Source organism: Cebus imitator, unplaced genomic scaffold (assembly GCF_001604975.1).
Source record: "Cebus imitator isolate Cc_AM_T3 unplaced genomic scaffold, Cebus_imitator-1.0 Scaffold26, whole genome shotgun sequence".
In the NCBI taxonomy this organism is placed as follows: Eukaryota; Metazoa; Chordata; class Mammalia; order Primates; family Cebidae; genus Cebus; species Cebus imitator.
In genome coordinates, this window is record NW_016107341.1 from 9,382,718 (window position 1) to 9,401,505 (window position 18,788).

The 18,788-nt window shown below is 37.6% G+C and overlaps 1 protein-coding gene across 1 annotated transcript in view; it reads right to left on the reverse strand.

Moving 5' to 3' along the window:
- The window catches only part of RSBN1L (round spermatid basic protein 1 like), an 82,476-nt gene that overhangs the window by 11,878 nt on the left and 51,810 nt on the right, over positions 1 to 18,788 (reverse strand). The window contains exons 3-4 of the mRNA XM_017523137.2: positions 14,059 to 14,699; positions 871 to 1,008 (exon numbers count right to left, since the gene is read on the reverse strand). Of these exons, the coding sequence (XP_017378626.1) occupies positions 871 to 1,008; positions 14,059 to 14,699 (779 nt within the window). The remainder of the gene's footprint in view (positions 1 to 870; positions 1,009 to 14,058; positions 14,700 to 18,788) is intronic.

An 18,788-nucleotide genomic window follows, 5' to 3' on the forward strand; every position in this document is an offset into this window, starting at 1 on the left:
AAAGGAATCTTGCTGCAAAATTAAAGGGGACTATGGGTGGGCGGGCATGGTGGCTCACACCTGTAATCCCAGCACTTTGGGAGGCCAACACAGGAGGATCACTTGAGCCTAAGAGTTCAAGCCCAGCCTGAGCAACTTGGTGAAACCCTATTTCCACAAAAAAAACCATACAAAAGTTAGCTGGGCGTGATGGCATGTGCCTGTAATCCCAGGTACTTGGAAGGCTGAGATGCGAGGACCATCTGAGCCCAGGGAGGTCATGGGTCCACAGTGCACCACTACACTCCAGCCTGGATACAGAGTGAAACTGTCTCAAAAAAATAAATAACTAAAATAAAGGGGTCTTTGCCTACATTGCCTAAACATTTTATGGATGATGAAACTGAAGCCCTGAAAGCTTAAATGGCTTGTCCAACCCAGATAGGCAGAGCCAAGGCTAAAATATGGATGTGTAATTTCACAGGCCAGTTTTCCACAACGCTAAACTGCCGTTCCTTTGTCTTAAACATTTTTAGTAGAATCCTTCCTGTACTTCCTAATAGCTGATTAACACATGGCAACTAATTTCCTAAAGTGTAACAGGTGTTATTTCAATTTCATGGTCCACCACTTAGCTTTGCCATTACAATTAGGACCTGAGATACGACATGTACACAATACACAAGAATTACTCCCGTTTCCCATCTCTTGCCCTCCTTCCCTCCAGTTCAAATAAAGCCAAAATGTTTCTAATTCTGGAACAGCCATTCATTTATATTGCATGTAGCCTGAAAGAAATACTCCCAAGTCAGAGTACTCATATTAGTTTTTCTTGCCTTTTTTAAAAACAAAAACAAAACAACTCTAATCCCATGACAGATTATTTCTTACTTTTAAAAATGGTGACTCTTCCAACATGTCAAGGAACTCAGGGAAGTAATCTCCTACTTCTTCATCAACTGCTCCCACCAAGCTTATTTGTCGCATTGGGCCAGCTCTGTAAGTACCATGAGAATACGTTCTTTTTACCTGAAGAATATGGATTTAATTAAAAGTTACACATAAGATAATGTTTGCTATCATTCATTGTGTAACAGTAAATTATTATCTCAGAATATTGTATCATATGAGGAAAGCCAAAAAAAAAAAAAAACTTCACTAACAGTAACAGATAAGCATTTTAAAAATAGAACTTGCACTAAAGCTATTTTACCTTCTCTATTCCTACATGCTGCTTATGAAAACACAGTTATGACAAATAAACATTAATTCTAGACAACATCTCCTTAGAAGAGAGGAACTCATTATCTGAATATTCAAAAGTTGGTGTACCTGCATTTTTCTAGTTATGACAAATAAACATTAATTCTAGACAACATCTCCCTAGAAGAGAGGAAATCATTATCTGAATATTCAAAAGTTGGTGTACCTGCATTTTTCTAAAGCGTAATGAAGTTCGTATCTTTTAATCAAAATTTTCAAAACTATACCCTCCGAAAACATTTAACCATCACCAGTGGCTTATCTGTCTAAAAGGCCACCAGGGATGCTCTTCTTTTCTGATCTTACCGTATTAACTAGGATCCAGTTTATATATCTGTTATTAACTGTCGTGAGAAACTACTAGAAATTAAGAATCAGGAATCCTAAGATCCAAATCTGCCTTTGCTATGTATCAGCTATGTGACTTTCAGAAATCATTTATATTCCTTGAGCTTTGGTTTCTTAACTGGAATGTTTTATAACAGATTACTGAAGAAAACTTGATAATGATATAAACTTACCTGCGATAATGCTAGCAAATGGGTGGCATTCGAAGACCCAAAACAAAGCCATTTATATCTCAGGATTCATTGATAACTGTATTTTTGCCAGCATATTTAAATCCTGACAAAGAAACCTATGTATTTTCTATATAGTAACTCTAGTAAACAAGTTGAGTCTGTCTTCAAGCAAAACAACTCCTTCTGACAGCCAAATAATAAGCAAAATTCTAATTGTCTCTTTCTCTGAATTAGCCTTTGTGGACACAAAATTTAGGAAACCAATTTGTCTCAGTTTTCCCAGGACTATCTGTCTTAAAACTGTAAGTCTTGTATTTCAGGCAAACATGGATAGTCAACTTTCATCACATCATAGACACAGATTATAAAATATAGTCACATTAAAATTATAAAAGAGTCACATTAAAAGTTGAATCCTTACAATTATGGCTGGTAAGAGTATCACAATGTAACAAAGTAAACCCCAATCTACATCTTTTCATAACAAAATCATTTAAGACAAAGAATCTCATTTGTTATTATAATCAGCAAGGCGGTTTAATAATGACATTAATTCTTTAATAAATTCACCAAATTTCCAAGCTTACGTTTTCCTAAACTGTTACAAATTGACTTCTCAGAACCACAAAACATTCCTATAAGTTAGAAAATTAAGGGCCTATAATCCTAGCACTTTGAGAGGAGGCAGGCTATCTTGAGCCTGGGAAGTCAAGGCTGCAGTAAGCTGTGATCACGCCACTGCACTCTAGCCTGGGCAAAAGAGCAAGATTCTGTCTCAAAACACAAAAAAGAACAGTTGGGACTTGTGCCCCCATCTTGTACTCATTGTCTCATCTTTTTCCTGTCTCCTAAAAATTCCTATCATGTCCTATATTGAGAAAGCTAAAAGTTAAAACCTAACTCTACAACAGTCTTCAGGCTCTAGATATTTAGCGGCATTATTAGCACTCCAATAAGAAATTCAGTGATCAGTATGCATTTCTGTAATGTAGTCTAACAAAGAAGCTAAAGGTATCAATCTGAACTCTAGCACATTTGCCAGAATATAACACATCAAATCTGTTAAGTGATTCTGAGATTCTAAGTTTTGGATCTGCAAATGGCCATTAGGAATTTTGAGAGACCATAGCTATGTAGAAAGTGAAATCAACAACTGGTACTATAAAACACAGATTTTCCAAGTGCTTTGAAATGTATCTAAAAAGTCAAATTAGAGTTAGGGGTGGTAGCATGAAACTGTAATACCAGCTACCCAGAAGGCAGAGGCAGGAGGATCACCTAAGCCCATGGGTTCAAGAGTAGCCTGAGCAACAGTGAGACCCAAAAAAAAGTCAAATTAGAGAGGTACTATTATTTCCACTTTATACAAATAAGTAAATTTTCTGTGCATAAATTTCCGTATCTTGTTATAATCAGATATCTAAGACACTAACTTAGTTCTAACAAAGCCAGAATCAAATAAGTCCGTGCCACTGAGTTGGTTCATTCTACAACATCACAGTATCAACAACGATCAGCTAAAGAATTTGGGCAGTTTATCTTGGCGGGAGGGGATGACTGTGGAAAAGGAAAAGAATTTTCAGTAAGTGAATTCTTCTAAAATGTGAAGCACAACTAAACTTTCAATTAATCTAGTAGTTTTAAAAAGTCATACTATACATGAAATAATCCATTTCTCAAATATAATTGAAATAGTTGGGTTCTACCTCATCTTGCAATTCAGATAACTACTTCCATTCTACAAAGAAAGATAAAACCAAAAAAACTATAACATTATTAAACTATAGATTAGTTAGGAGATAAATACAATAATCATAAAACCAGAACTAATTGATAACAAATTTAACATTCAGTCCTCGTAGTGTAAAATTTATATATTTAAATGTGAGTAAAAACATATATCAGAAACTAACAGGAAAAGAATGGGTAAAACTTGGGTGGTAATATACAGACAAATCATATGCTGTGTAATAACTCAAAAACTTTATTTACTAATTTTAATTTGACCAGATGATGCTATTTCAGGTTAGAATAATTATTTCATTGACTGAAGAAGTATTACTGACCTAACCATCTCATTTCATTCAAATTACACAATTATATTAATTTCCAAGTTTATAAATTTTTGCTTATTTAAAAATAAAACAAAACATGTCTAAATTAGTATAGACCTAAACATTAAAATTTTTAACATAATATGCCAGGTACAGTGGCTCATGCCTGTAATCCCAACACTTTGGGAGGCTGAGGCGGGTGGATCACAAGGTCAAGAGATCAAGACCATCCTGGTTAACATGGTGAGACTCCGTCTCTACTAAAAATACAAAAATTAGCTGGGTGTGGTGATGCACACCTGTAGTCCAAGCTACTTCAGAGGCTCAGGCGAATCACTTGAACCCATGAGGCGGAGCTTGCAGTGAGCCGAGATCACGCCACTGGCACTCCAACCTGGCAGCAGATTGAAATTCTGTCTCAAAAAAAAAATTTTAACATAATAGAATAAATCAAAAAACTATTTTTCCCCCATTCTATGTCTAGTTTGGGCACTACCTAAGAAAAGGCTGTATCTTTTGTTGATCATTTTAAAGTATGGTCCTATTAAAATTCATAAATATTTCAAAGGATTTTTTAGAGACCCTGAATTTTTAAAGTGAAGTAATACAGATTATATTGCTAAATATCCTAATTGAATTTTTAGTTAGTTCTTCCTACCTCATGGCAAAATATATATAAAACATACAGATGATATGTAAAATTCACTTTCACAAATAACTTATTATAACAAAAGTATAAATCTCTCTTTTAACCAAAATATACAAAAACTGTAAAGTAGATCCCACTGTCCCACTAATAAAACCAAAAATAAATTCTAGTAGGAAATTGTCCTTTATAAAAATCGCTTAGTGAGGCCGGGCGCGGTGGCTCAAGCCTGTAATCCCAGCACTTTGGGAGGCCGAGGCGGGTGGATCACGAGGTCAAGAGATCGAGGCCATCCTGGTTAACATGGTGAAACCCCGTCTCTACTAAAAATACAAAAAATTAGCTGGGCATGGTGGTGTGTGCCTGTAATCCCAGCTACTCAGGAGGCTGAGGCAGGAGAATTGCCTGAACCCAGGAGGCGGGGGTTGCGGTGAGCCGAGATCATGCCATTGCACTCCAGCCTGGGTAACATGAGTGAAACTCCGTCTCCAAAAAAAAAAAAAAAAAAAAAAAAAAAAAAAATCGCTTAGCTATCACATTTTTAAAACAAAACAGCAATTATCTTCCAAAACATTTATTCTCTAATAGTAAAGATAAAACTATGATCACCCACCTGAACAAACATATTTAAACTCAAACCAAATTTTAAAAATTAAATTGAAGTCATCAAAATCTTAATCTGTAAAAGTATTACATTTTAAAATATATTGTAATATAACTTTTAATTATGTATCATTTTATACAGATTTCTAGTTTAATAACCCAATATTTCAGATCCATCATTTGTAACTATTACGGCAAATTACACACAACAATGTTTCCAATTTAAAAAGTACATACCTCTTGACAAAATACATGATGGTACTTAAACCGTTAAAATAAAATGTAAGAGGCCAGGCGTGGTGGCTCACAACTATAATCCCAGCACTTTGGGAAGCCGACGCGGGCAGATTGTCTGAGCTCAGGAGTTTGAGATCAGCCTGAGAAACATGGTGAAACCCTGTCTCTACTAAAATACGAAATATTAGCCGGGCATGGCGGTCTGCACCTGTAGTCTCAGCTACTCAGGAGACTGAGGCATGAGAATTGCTTGAACCCGGGAGGCAGAGGTTGCAGTGAGCTGAAATCATGCCACTGCAGTCCAGCCTGGGCGACAGAGCAAGACTCCATGAATGAATGAATGAATGAATGAAATCCACATGGTTTTCACAATTATGTAAATACTTCCTGATTTTGGTGACACCTGTTTTGTTGCAAAACTATACACCAAATATCCACAATCCACCTATTACATAGAATAAAGTTAAATCTGCAATATCACACACACACAAAAACATCAAGCCTCAATTCTCTACAAATCACCTATCCAGACTATACCAGACTGCAAAGAACTCAAGGGCAGTGAGGAGGGAGAGGTAACAGATAAGAAGAATCTCTAAATAGTCAAAGTAAATGTCACAAAGACCATGGCTCATAAAAGGTCCTCTTCTTAAGAAACATATCCATTCCTATATTAGGCACAATTATTATAACTACTATCTAAAATCATAAAGGAAAAGAAACCACAAATTTAGAAGGGGAAGGAGGGGCAAAGGGTAAGCATAGCTGCAGCTGCCCTAACATATTTGAATTGTAATAATGGCAAACCAATACTGAAAATAAAGTTACATTATGTTGCATATGTTCAGTAAAAAAGATATTTTTATATAAAATCTTGGTACTTAAAACTGTTATTTCCATTTTCTAAAAAAAAATCACTTATCTGGAAAACCTCACACCCTGATGACTCTCCATGTGAGCTTACTATATTTGCTTTTATTCACTTCAGTAAACATTAATCAAACCAGTTTTCTGATGTAGTTAAAAAATTAACCTGACAAAAGTCAAAACACATCACTGCTTTAAAATATAGGCCAGGCGCGGTGGCTCACGCCTGTAATCCCAGCACTTTGGGAGGTGCAGGCAGGCAGATCACTTGAGGTCAGGAGTTCCAGATCAGCCTGGCCAATGTGGCGAAACCCCATCTCTACTAAAAATACAAAAATTAACCAGGCGTGGTGGCAGGTGCCTGTAATCCCAGCTATTCGGGAGGGTGAGGCATGAGAATGCTTGAACCAGGGAGGTGGAGGTTGCAGTGGGCCAAGAATGCGCCACTGCATGCCACTGCACTCCAGCTTGGGTGATAAAGCAAGATTCAGTCTCAAAAAATAAATTAAATAAAAAATAATAAAATATATTTGCTTTCTAAAAAAAGAAATGCACTGAATTATAAAGATTATACATATAGTTCCTCTTAATCTAGTTATATAGATCTCTCAAACAGAACACAATAAAAGACAGGCATGATACTTAATATCTTTGGAAAAGCTTATATTTAAATAATGGCCTTCAGAAAAAATATAACATATTTAATCTAAATCTTCTATCTCTCCCCACAAAACTCCATGACCATCATAGCCACATTTTCACTTTTCCCCTTGTATAAATTCTCTATAAATATTATAAAGGAAAAGAAGAAAGCAAAAGTAGGAGACCTATCGTACCCACTGCCAGTTAAGTGTCGATACCAATATCTCAGCAGCTTTGGTTAACAGAAAATGAAATAACTGTTTAATATTCTACTCATATAATGCCATCTTTAAAAAGAAAAACCTTAGGATTCTGAGGTTGGCTTGCTACAAAGAGAAAAAAGTAGCCTATTCTTAACAGAAGATATGCTGTCTAAAACAAATCTATAAGATTTGTTACTGTTTTCTCTTATGTAAATTATGAAAACTGCTGCAACAGGGGAATAGGCAAATATAATAATAAGTAATTTTTTTTAAAGCCCCAAAAAACAACTCACTTGAAACAACCTGGTGTTTCCCAAAACATGTTCCCTGAAGAGAGAGCTCTACAGTCTACTAAGTCTGGAAAACCCTTCTTGTTTAGGAGGCTCATCATGCACACCAGCTATTAAAGTTTCCGAAGAGTACCACTGCAAACAAATATTACTTATTTGGTCCAGCGTTACACTATTTTGGACTGCAGAGTGTGTGTGTGTGTGTGTGTGTGTGTGTGTGTGTGTGTGTGTGTCTGTTTTAGTATACCTATCAACATTCCAAGATATTAAAAGTTCCTCAGAATACTTTCATAGTGATCCACAATAAATATAATAGATATTTTTAGCTTGTATCAGCACCAATGTGAAGAAAATACAAAAACAGGATCATTATTAGAGCCAAAAAATTGAGAGGGTAGGAGCAGAAGCGGTTGGTTCAATTCTGCTGAGGTTTTTTTTTTTTAGGGTGTGGGGAGAAGAGTCCCTTATTTTTAAAAACAAGGCCTCCAGGACATTCTGAGGCAATCTAAACATGACATAAATGACTGTGTCACAAGGGGGAGCCATTACCCATCATATCTGGCATATATTTTCTAATCAAAATAGGGAATGATACTTAATCAACATTTCAAAAATACCCATATAACTGCAACCAAAATAAGAACAAAAATTACCCATTTTAAAAGTAGTACAATAATGGGGGAAAACTTTTCTTATTATTAGAGCATGTGGTCTCTGCTGTGATATTTTGTACAGATCAGTTCAAAAGTATTTGAGAAGGATGGGGCAGGCACAATTGGTCAAAATGAAAATTTAGTAGAAAGGCAAGCAATGTTTCAAAGATGAAACATCAAATTGCTATTACTAGCCTAACACAGTGAATGACCCCAGCATGAATTCAACAAGTGCTAGCATTCTGCCCCATTCTAGTGAAGCAGGTCTAACAGATCAGATCAGATTTAGTAAGTTTCATTATTAAAATAATAGACCCTTCATAATCATCAGTTAATAGTTTGACATAAGTTACCTGAGAAACAGCTTAGAACCAGGATAAAATAAAAATAAGATTTAGAGTTTGGAAGTGGGAGAAGCGTGGTTAGAAAACAACTGCATTTAAAATTCTGATAAGCAGCCGGGTGTGGTGGCTCATGCCTGTAATCCTAGCACTGTGCAAGGTCGAGGCAGGCAGATCACCTGAGGTCAGTAGTTCGAGACCAGCCTGGCTAACGTGGTGAAACCCTGTCTCTACTAAAAATACAAAAATGAGCCAGGCGTGGTGGCAGGCACCTGTAATCCCTTGAGAATCGCTGAAATCTGGGAGGCAGTGGTTGCAGTGAAGCTGAGATTGTGCCACTGCTCTCCAGCTTGGGTGACAGAGACTCTTGTCTCAAATAAATAAATAAATAAATAACTCTGATAAGCCCACTAAAAAAAAAATTGTAAGTAAGCTGAACCATCTTAAGTCCAGATGCTGCTCGATTTAACTATGGGGTTTCAACCTGATAAACCCATTGTAAAGTCAAAAAATTATGAGTCGAACCATCTGAGTCGAGGACCACCTTGACTAAGTTCAGTAGGTTCAGTTCAAGATAGTGCTTTCTACAGAGCAGAGGAAAGCAGAAATGTAGAGAAAAGTTTTGTACTTGACATCTTTTGTTCTTAAATTATAATCAGGGCAACCAAAATAGTTTGCTTTAAATTCTATAGTAACTAAAAGATAACAAATTATGTAGCTGATTCTATGATTCTTGTAATACCAAGGAATATTCTAGCAGATAATTCTGTGAAATGTGAAAAGCTGATTCTAAAAAGTTTATATGGAAATGTAAAGAGCCAAGGAAATCTTGAAGAACAAAGCTGGCAAACTGATTCTAGACTGGGCACAGTGGCTCACACCTGTAGTCCCAGCTACCAGGAGACTGATGTGGAAGGATCACTTGAGCCCAGGAATTTGAGGCTACAGAGCACTATGATTGTACCACAGCACTCTAGTGATAAAGCAAGACCCTGTATCTATCAATCAATCGAGTTATTATAAAGCTATAACAATTAGACAAACAAAACAATGGAATCAGAGAGAGCCCAGAAACAGACCTGTGCATATGATTAGCCGTTTTATGACTAAGGTGACACTACAATGCAATGAGGAAGAGATATATATTTCCCATAAATGCTGCTTGGTCCTTTGGATATTTATACACAAAAATATGAACCTTGATCTTTACCACATGCCATAGACAAAGATCAATTCCAGAAGAACTATAAACTATTTTTCCAATTTTTTAGCTGTTTTATTAACTATAGATTTAACCATGAAAGGTAAAACAATAAAGTTTCCAGAATAAAACTTCACAGAATATATTAAGGACTTTGTGGTAGGCAAAGATTTCCACAACAGAACATATGAAACAGTAATCATAGGCTGGGTGCAGTGGCTCACCTCTGTAATCCCAGCACTTTGGGAGGCCAAGGCGGGTTGATTACAAAGTTAGTTCAAGACTAGCCTGACCAATATGGTGAAACCCCGTTTCTACTAAATATACAAAAATTAGCCAGACATGGTGGTGCACATCTGTAGTCCCAGCTACTTGAGAGGCTGAGGCAGAATCGCTTGAACCTGGGAGGCGGAGGTTGCAGTGAGCCAAGATCACACCACTGCACTCCAGCCTGGGCAACAGAGTGAGACTCTGTCTCAAGAAAAAAAAAAGGAAAAAAAAAAGAAAAGAAAGAAACAGTAATCATAAATGGCTTACAAACTATAAATTAGATTACATTAAACTTAGGAACTTCTAGTCATCAAAAGATACCTAAGAGTTAAATAGTAAGGCACCCAAGTGAGAAGAAATATTTGCAATACAGTTAGGTGACAAAAGATTCTTATCTACATATATAATAGTCCAACAAATCAACTAGAAAAAACAAATAAGAAATGGATAGAGTGGACAGATACTTTACAAAGCTGGCAATTCAACCAAATAACAATCATACAGAAAAGTACTTGACATCCTTAGATATCAGGGAAATACAAATTAAACCACAGGGAGCTACCACTACATAATCACCAGAATGACTTAAATGAAAAAGACACTACTAAACATAGCAAAGGATGTGGAACACTGCTAGTGGGAATGTAAATCAGCACAATAACTTTGGAACACTGGCAGTATCTGGCAAAACTGAGTATCTGCATATGTTTTGATCCTGAAATCCTAATATTAGGTATATACTCATCAAGACACGTGAAAAATATTCATAGCACCCCTGTTCTAACAGTCTCAAACTGGAAACAACTCAAATGTCCATCTATATGGTAACAAGATAAACAACAAACTGTGGTATATTAACACAATGGAATACCATACAGCAGTACCACCACATACAAGATGGGTGAATCTCACAAACATTGTACTACAGGAAAGAGACCAGACACAACATGTACGTACTATCTGATTCCATTAAAGTTCAAAAAGAAGCACAAAATATATCAGTGGTGTTCAAGGTCAGGACAGTGATCTCCTGGGTATTTGTACATGTGGTGGGATTGGGGGGTTGGCACAGTATTGATAAAAAAGGTTTTGGGGAAGGTTTCTGGCTACTAATAATATTTGGCTTTTTTAAACCATGGTGTGTTCTCTGTGAAGATTCATCAAGCTATACATTTATAATATGTATATTATGTATTCTGTGTATAGATTATATTTCAGTAAAAAGTTTACTAAATAAAATCAACTCCTGGAGGGACACCTCAATGTAGGCTAAGAGACAGAGCTTTTACTGGGAGGACTCAAGGGATAAGAAATAGAACTGTGCAAGAATAAGCATGCTCATTTTTCTCCTACTGCTGTCTCTTCTGGATCCCATTCAGTTTCATAAAGCCAGTGCCTAAGGACAAACCGAAGGCTATCTTCCAATCTGCTGCAGACAGCAACTTCCCCACTCACAGGAATAAGATCTGAAGGCTCTTGCAATAAAGGGAATATGGTCATTGTACATGCAGTTTCTTGCCTTGAAGTCTAAAGCTAAAGAAGCAAAACCAGTCTGTGCAGCTGACATGCTTAGGTCACCAGGTAACAAATCACAAAGACATGGGGCCAGAACCACAGCTGGTAACAAAGAGGTACATCTGCCTGGAATTTCCTCTTTGCAATATGCACTACCCAAGAAGCCTGAAGAGATGGTGACAACCAGGGTTGGTGGCTCATCAAGGACTTGAGATCCACAACCCAGGCACACACTGCCATGATTAGCAAGTCCAGCACCTCATTTTATTTAGTAATAAAAACGATTTTCATGGTGTACATATTACACAGTTTAGATGAATATTTTTATCATTTAGCATAAAATAATTCCTAACCTTATCTGAAAAACCATTTGAAAACCATGTAATGTGATGCGCATGAGTGTACTGTTTAAAAGATTACTGAAGCAAACTTGCATTGTATCAAAGCAAGATAGTTTGTGATACTGTGAACTGGGAATGGGAGCCAAGAGCCCCACTATAAAACCTGGCATTTAGGAGATATACAATAAATGACAAATTAAAGATAAAGTGATAAGGGACTCTGAGCACATGTTATTTCTTCTCTCACTGGATGTTTCTTCATGGCTAAATAAGATTATAATGAGGATTAAATGACTTGCTACATATAAAATACTTAGAACTAGTCCTTGGCACAATCAGTACTCAATAAACAGTAAACACTATTATTAGATGCCAGTCCTGATTCTGCCATTAAACGCAGGTGTAACCTCAGACAAGTAACTCACCATTTTGGGATTCTGTAAAATGACAGGGCTCGTAATGGATGCTCTACAGCTCCCTATTCACTTTAAAAATATTTAAATTTCAATTCTAAAACGTGTTATGTTAGAGAATAATTTCCCCCCACATGCACACTAATAATTATTTTCCAGGCTGGGCATGGTGGCTTACGCCTGTAATCCCAGCACTTTGGGAGGCTGAGGCAGGCAGATCATTTGAAGTCAGGAGTTCAAGATCACCCTGACTAACATGGAGAAACCTTGTCTCTACTAAAAATAATAATAATAATAATAAAAATAGCCAGGTATGGTGGTACACGTCTATAATCCCAGCTACTTGGGAGGCTGAAGCAGGAGAATCGCTTGAACCTGGAATCCCCTGAAAGTTGCGGTGAGCTGAAATTGCACCACTGCACTTCAGCCTGGGCAAAAGAGCGAGACTCCAGCTCAAAAAAAAAAAAAAAAAATATCCTAATCTATCCAGTTATGGTTTTGAAACACGCAGGGTTGATTGAGTGTACACAGTTTCAAAGCCTCACATATGAGTAAGAATCGCGCCATTGCACTCCAGCCTGGGTAACAAGAGCGAAAAAAAAAAAAAAAAAAAAAAAAAAAAATTATTTTCCCGACTACAGTATACTACACATTATACACCAAACCTACTATTGGGGGCAGACTCATGTGTGGATATGACCGAACATCCAGACTACCATTTAAAGTGGAAGCTGTAATTTGAGCACCCATCAAAAAAGAAATGTATTCAGAATAAGGAAAGCAGCCCTGGATGAAGATTAAGACTTCATTCTAATCCTGATACTGCTGACAACTTTAAACAGTAAGTTACTCCTCTCTTTCTATGACTGTTTACTTGTTTGTAAATTGAGAAACGTTGGGATAAATAATCACTAAGCTCCATTTGAGACTTCCTTTACTTTTTTCCTCCTTCCAAACTAGAATGTTGTCCTAGAAACCAAAACTGTTTCTAGAAAACCAAAAACTACAGCATCAATAAATATGAGAACTGGCCAAACTCCTAGTGTAAACAGTCCCAATCTGAGGATGGATAACAATGGCACCAGCCTTTCAGATGGACCCGCACAGATGTTCAAGAACCAGCAGACTCTATTCTGTCTCCTTTCTAGAATAATGCATATTCACCACAGAGAAGGGCAGGAAATGGAAATTAGCTCAAGATATATACTGATTGCTACTTTTTACACATCATTACACAATAACTGATGACTCCTTTGTGCCACAGTATTATTTTATTCATTTTTTATTTTTTATTTTTTGAGATGGGAGTTTTGCTCTTGTTGCCCAGGCTGGAGTGCAATGGCGTGATATCAGCTCACCACAACCTCTGACTCCCAGGTTCCAGCGATTCTCCTGCCTTAGCCTCCCAGGTAGCTGGGATTACGGGAATGTGCCACCACACCCGGCTAATTTTGTATTTTTAGTAGAAACACGGTTTCTCCATGTTGGTCAGGCTGATCTTGAACTCTCAACTTCAGGTGATCCGCCTGCCTTGGCCTCCTGAAGTGCTGGGATTATAGGCAGGAGCCACCATGCCCAGCCTGTAACCACAATATTTTTAATGGCCAACATTTATTCAGTATCTAGCATGTGATGCACCTAGTGCTAAGTATCTTAAAACATTATAAAGGTGGAAGACAATTTTAGGTGATTTTCAGGTAAGACAACTATTTAAGGACTGGAGAATACACGGTGCAATTCACCTTCTTAGGTTTAAGATCTCTCCTTGCAAAAAAAAAAAAAAAAAAGGACAACAGAATCTTAATTATTTCATTATCTTTAAGAAAAAAACACACGTAAGTGGAAACTGAATTTTAAATCTTGATTCTCACATCAAGAAAGTAATTTACTCTTAGTACTCCCAAATGGTTTCATTATATTCTTACCTTTTTATTTCAAACTAGGAAAAAAGAACAGAAACTCATCTTAAAAATATATCATTAAAAGTTATTTTATAAAATAAAACTAAAAACCTCTTACCTGAGCATGAAAATTGGACATAGTCGTTGTCTCTATATCTTTCTTTCCCAATATCTCCATTTTCACTGGAGAATTGGGAAAATTAAATGAAAAATAGTCTAAAAAGTCAGGTAAATAAGTAGCTGCCCCATGAACAATACCCATCACATAGAAAGCTGCAGAGTTTTCATTTTCACTGAACACTAGACCCACAAACTCTTCTGCAAACCTCTCCATCTCCATAGGAGACAGATGGGAGAGTTCATTACTGTAGGCATGAATGACTGATGCACCTCCATTAGGCTGGTGCTCTATATGAATGAGCTGTTTAAATTCCAAAGTGTCCAACCTTTTGAGGTTATTCTGAACTCGTGGCTCCTTTAATGAGACAAATGGAAACTCACTGTTCTCTGGAATTTTGGAATCATAGTTCTTGGTATCCAAATTCTTGCCAACATAATCTTTCATGTTATCATTTAGAATGCCTTTGGCTTCTTGATCTTCAACATCAATTAGCAATCCTGAACAGATGGTCTGAATAGATTTGCTATACATTTTTGGGCGCTTCCGTTTTTCATTTTCTTTGTGCTTCTTTTTCTTTTTCTTCTTTACCTTTTTAATTTGTAAGTCTTCTACATTTGTTTTTGGTTTCTCCTTCCCACCTGTTGAAAAAAATGGTTTTTGAAATGCTATAATTATTTTAAAAACCATGCTTTAGGAACAGTTTTGGATAAATAAGAAGTTTACTTCTGAAAATTTACTCAGAATTATATATTTGGACTCATTTTTTACAGAATTGATAATCAATAGTCTCTTCATCTACACAGAGAGAGACAGAGACAGGCTTAGAGCAAAGTTACATCTACAGTGTGTGCTTTCTGACACAAAGCAAATGCTCATGGTTTACTGAAATAAAGAGATGAATGAGTGTTTTAGAAAACAATCTTCAAATGTTGTAGAAAGTAAGAAATGTAAAGATGAAAAAAGATCAATATAAACAATGTCCTCTAGATGTTACTCATTGATATATATTGTCAATTTTACTTTACCTCAGGTCTTAAATATTGCATCAAAGTGTCATGGAGATTTATAAATCACAAAGGGAGAAAACTGTTGCACAATATAACAGCAACAAACACAGCAATTCCTTAGCGTTTTACCATATTTCCTCCTTAGCAAATTACTTTTGCATCTAATATGGTCTACTTTAGGTCCATCAGAGTTACAAAATTACAGTGAAAACCCAGACAGGTACTACAAAAAAAGATGACAAAAATCAGTATCATTTCTCATTTCCTAAGCTCAAATAATACCCACATACTGGTAAAGAGATGAATAAAAAGGTACTTTGTATATTAAAGAGCTTTTGTTAACAAAAGTACACAGATTCTGGGCTCAGAAATGTAGAAATCCAAAGAATAAAAGATTAATCCACAGCTATAGAATCTAAGTATACATATAAACACTTAATATTATAACATTGTATTCATTTCTATATAAGAAAAATAGAAATAAGTAAATATCCTCATGAGAGAGATAATATAAAACCAAACTAAGGGCTGAGAAAAAGCATTCACTGTTTCCACCTTTTACCTCAGTTTCACAGAAAACCTGCCATGAATGAAATTCTCCCAATCTGCTTCTTTACCTAAATATTTCTGTCTTCCCATATCTTTTTTCCTTTCTGCTTCCAGTAAATGAGATGTTTTGCCTATTTTCAAAAATAAGTCCCTCCCATAAATTCCAATAACCCTTGTTTAGTAGACTTTTCACCACCAAATTTTTCATAAATAATCTATGCCCTGAGTGGTTAAAAAAGAAAAATGAAGAAGAAATTGTTTAAATTAAAAAAAAAAAAAAAAAAAAAAAACAGGCCAGGCGTGTTGGCTCATGCCTGTAATCCTAGCACTTTGGGAAGCCAAGGTGGGCAGACTGCTTGAGGTCGGAAGTTCAAGAGCAGCCTGGCCAACAGATTGAAACCCTGTCTCTACTAAAAACATGAAAATTAGCTGGGTGTGGTGGTGTGCAACTGTAATCCCAGCTACTCAGGAGACTGAGGCAGAAGAACTGCTTGAACAGGGAGGCAGAGATTGCAGTGAGCCGAGATGGTGCCACTGCACTCCAGCCTGGGTGACACAGTGAAACTCCATCTCAAAAAGAATAAAAAAAGAAAAAAGAATGATCTTGCCCAGTGTCTTTCTTTCCTTTATCACCTTACCATTTTTAGTGTTTAAATTCTGGTTCTGCTTTCAATCTGATTAAATTTGCTTTCCCAGAATGTTGAAATATCAAAACCAGTAGTATTTACTCAAATAATTTTTTCTAGTCTCTCCATGATCTGACAGAATTATCCAGCTCATCCTTGATTACTTCTGAATTCCTTGATGCCACTGTCTCAAATTTTGGTCTAACAGCCACGTAATGGTCTCTCATCCTGAATGCTAGAGCCATATTAACCTTTCTGTAATTTTTATATATTCTTTTATCATATTCATTCCTTAGCTAAACTGCTTTCAAGAGCTCTCAATGTCTACCTATCTCTTCAGTCTGGAATCCTAAGACAGTGCCCTCAAGTACCTCATGCTCTGGTCAAACTGCACTACTTATTTACAATTTCTAAACGTCTCTCTACTGGCAAAGACATTTCCTCTCCTTAAAATACCCTTGCCTTGCTCATTACTTACCACTGAACTCTTTCCTATACATTTGATATGACTGAAAGTTTCCTGAGGCCTCCCCAGAAGCTGAGCAGATGCCAGCATCATGCTTCCTGTACAGCCTGCAGAACCATGAGCCAATTAAACCTCTTTTCTTTATAAATTACCCAGTCTCAGGTATTTACTTATAGGAGTACAACAATGGACTAATACAGAAAATTGGTACTGAGGAATGAGGCATTGCTATAAAGATATCTAACAATGTGGAAGTGTCTCCCCTAGTAGAGAGATTCTCCATGAGGGTTCCATCCCTATAGCAGGCTTCTTCCTGAATATCCAGGTGTTTCCATACATCCTCCAAAATCTAGGTGGAAGCTCCCAAGCCACAAGTCTTGCATTCTGTGTACTGGCAGGCTTAACACCACACAGAAGTCTTATGGCTGGCACCCTTGAAATAGTGGCTCAAGCTGTACCTGGGCCCCTTTGAGCCACAGCTGGAGTTGGGGTGGCTGGGGAGCAGTGAGCAGTATCCTGAGGCTGTGCAGAGCAGGAGGCCCCGGACCTGGCCCAGGAAACCATTCAGTCCTCCTAGGCTTCCAGGCCTGTGATGGGAGGAGCTGCCATGAGTTTCTCTGAAATGCCTTCTAGGACTTTTCCCCATTGTCTTGGTTATTAGCAGTTGATTCTTTCATTTTATTTATGCAAATTTCTGCAGCGTGCTTGAACTCCTTCCCTGACAATTGGCTTTTCTTTTCTACCACATGACCAGACTGCAAATTTTCCAAACCATAAAGGTTTGGAAAAGGTAATGTGGGGAAATGTGGGGTTAGTGTCCCCACACTGAGTCTCCTCTGGGGCACTACCTAGTGGAGCTATGAGAAGAAGGCCATTGTCCTCCAGACTCTGAAATGGTAGATCCACCAAAAGCTTGCACCATGCACCTGGAATAGCCTCAAGCTCCAGCACTCAATACCAGCCCTTGAGAGCAGCCACAGGGGCTGAACCCTACATAGCCACAAGGGGTGGGGCTACCTAAGGCACTAGGAGCCCACCTCTTGCATGAGAGTGTCCTGGATGTGGGGCATGGAGTCAAAGGGGATTATTTTGGAACTTTAAGATTTAACGACTGCCCTGCTGGGTTTCAGGACTTGCACGAGGCCTGTAGCCCCTTTCTTTTGGCCAATTTCTCCCTTTTGAAACAGAAGTATTTACTCAATGCCTATACCCCCACTCTATCTTGGAAGTAACTAACTTGTTGTCTTTTATTTTATAGGCTTATAGGTGGAAGAGACTTGGCCTTGTCTCAGATGAGACTTTGGACTTTATCTTTTGGGTTAATGCTGGAATGAGTTAAGATTTACGGGGACTGTTGGGAAGGCGTGACTGAATTTTGCAATGTGAGAAGGACATGAGATTTGGGAGGGGCCAGGGGTGAAATGATATGGTTTGGATCTGTGTCCCCTCCCAAATTTCATGTTGAACTGTGATACCCAATTACAGTTGAAGGTGGGGCCTGGTGAGAGGTAACTGAATCATGGGGGTGGATTTCCCCCTTGGTGCTGTGTCACCACAGTGAGTGACATCTGGTTAAATGTGCAGCAGCTCTCCTCTCACCACCTCTCTCCTGCTCTGGCCATGTACGGTGTGCCTGCTTTCCCTTCACCTTCCACCATAATTGAAAGTTTCCTGAGGACTCCCCAAAGCTGAGCAGATGCCAGCATCATGCTTCCTGTACAGCCTGCAGAACCATAAGCCAATTAAACCCCTTTTCTTTATAAATTACCCAGTCTCAGGTATTTCTTTAGAGAAGTGCAAGAATGGACTGATACACCATCCATTAAAGCAGGGGTCCCCACCCACTGGGCCACAGACTGGTACTGGTTTATATCCTGTCAGAACTGGGCTGCACAGCAGGAGGTGAGCCAGCAAAGTTTCATCTGTATTTATAGCCATTCCCCATCACTCACATTACTGCCTGAGCTCTACTTCCTGATGACATCAGATTCTTACAGGAGGGTGAACACTATTGTGAACTACGCATCCAAGGGATCTAGGCTGCATTCTCCTTATGAGAATCTAATGCCTGATGATCTG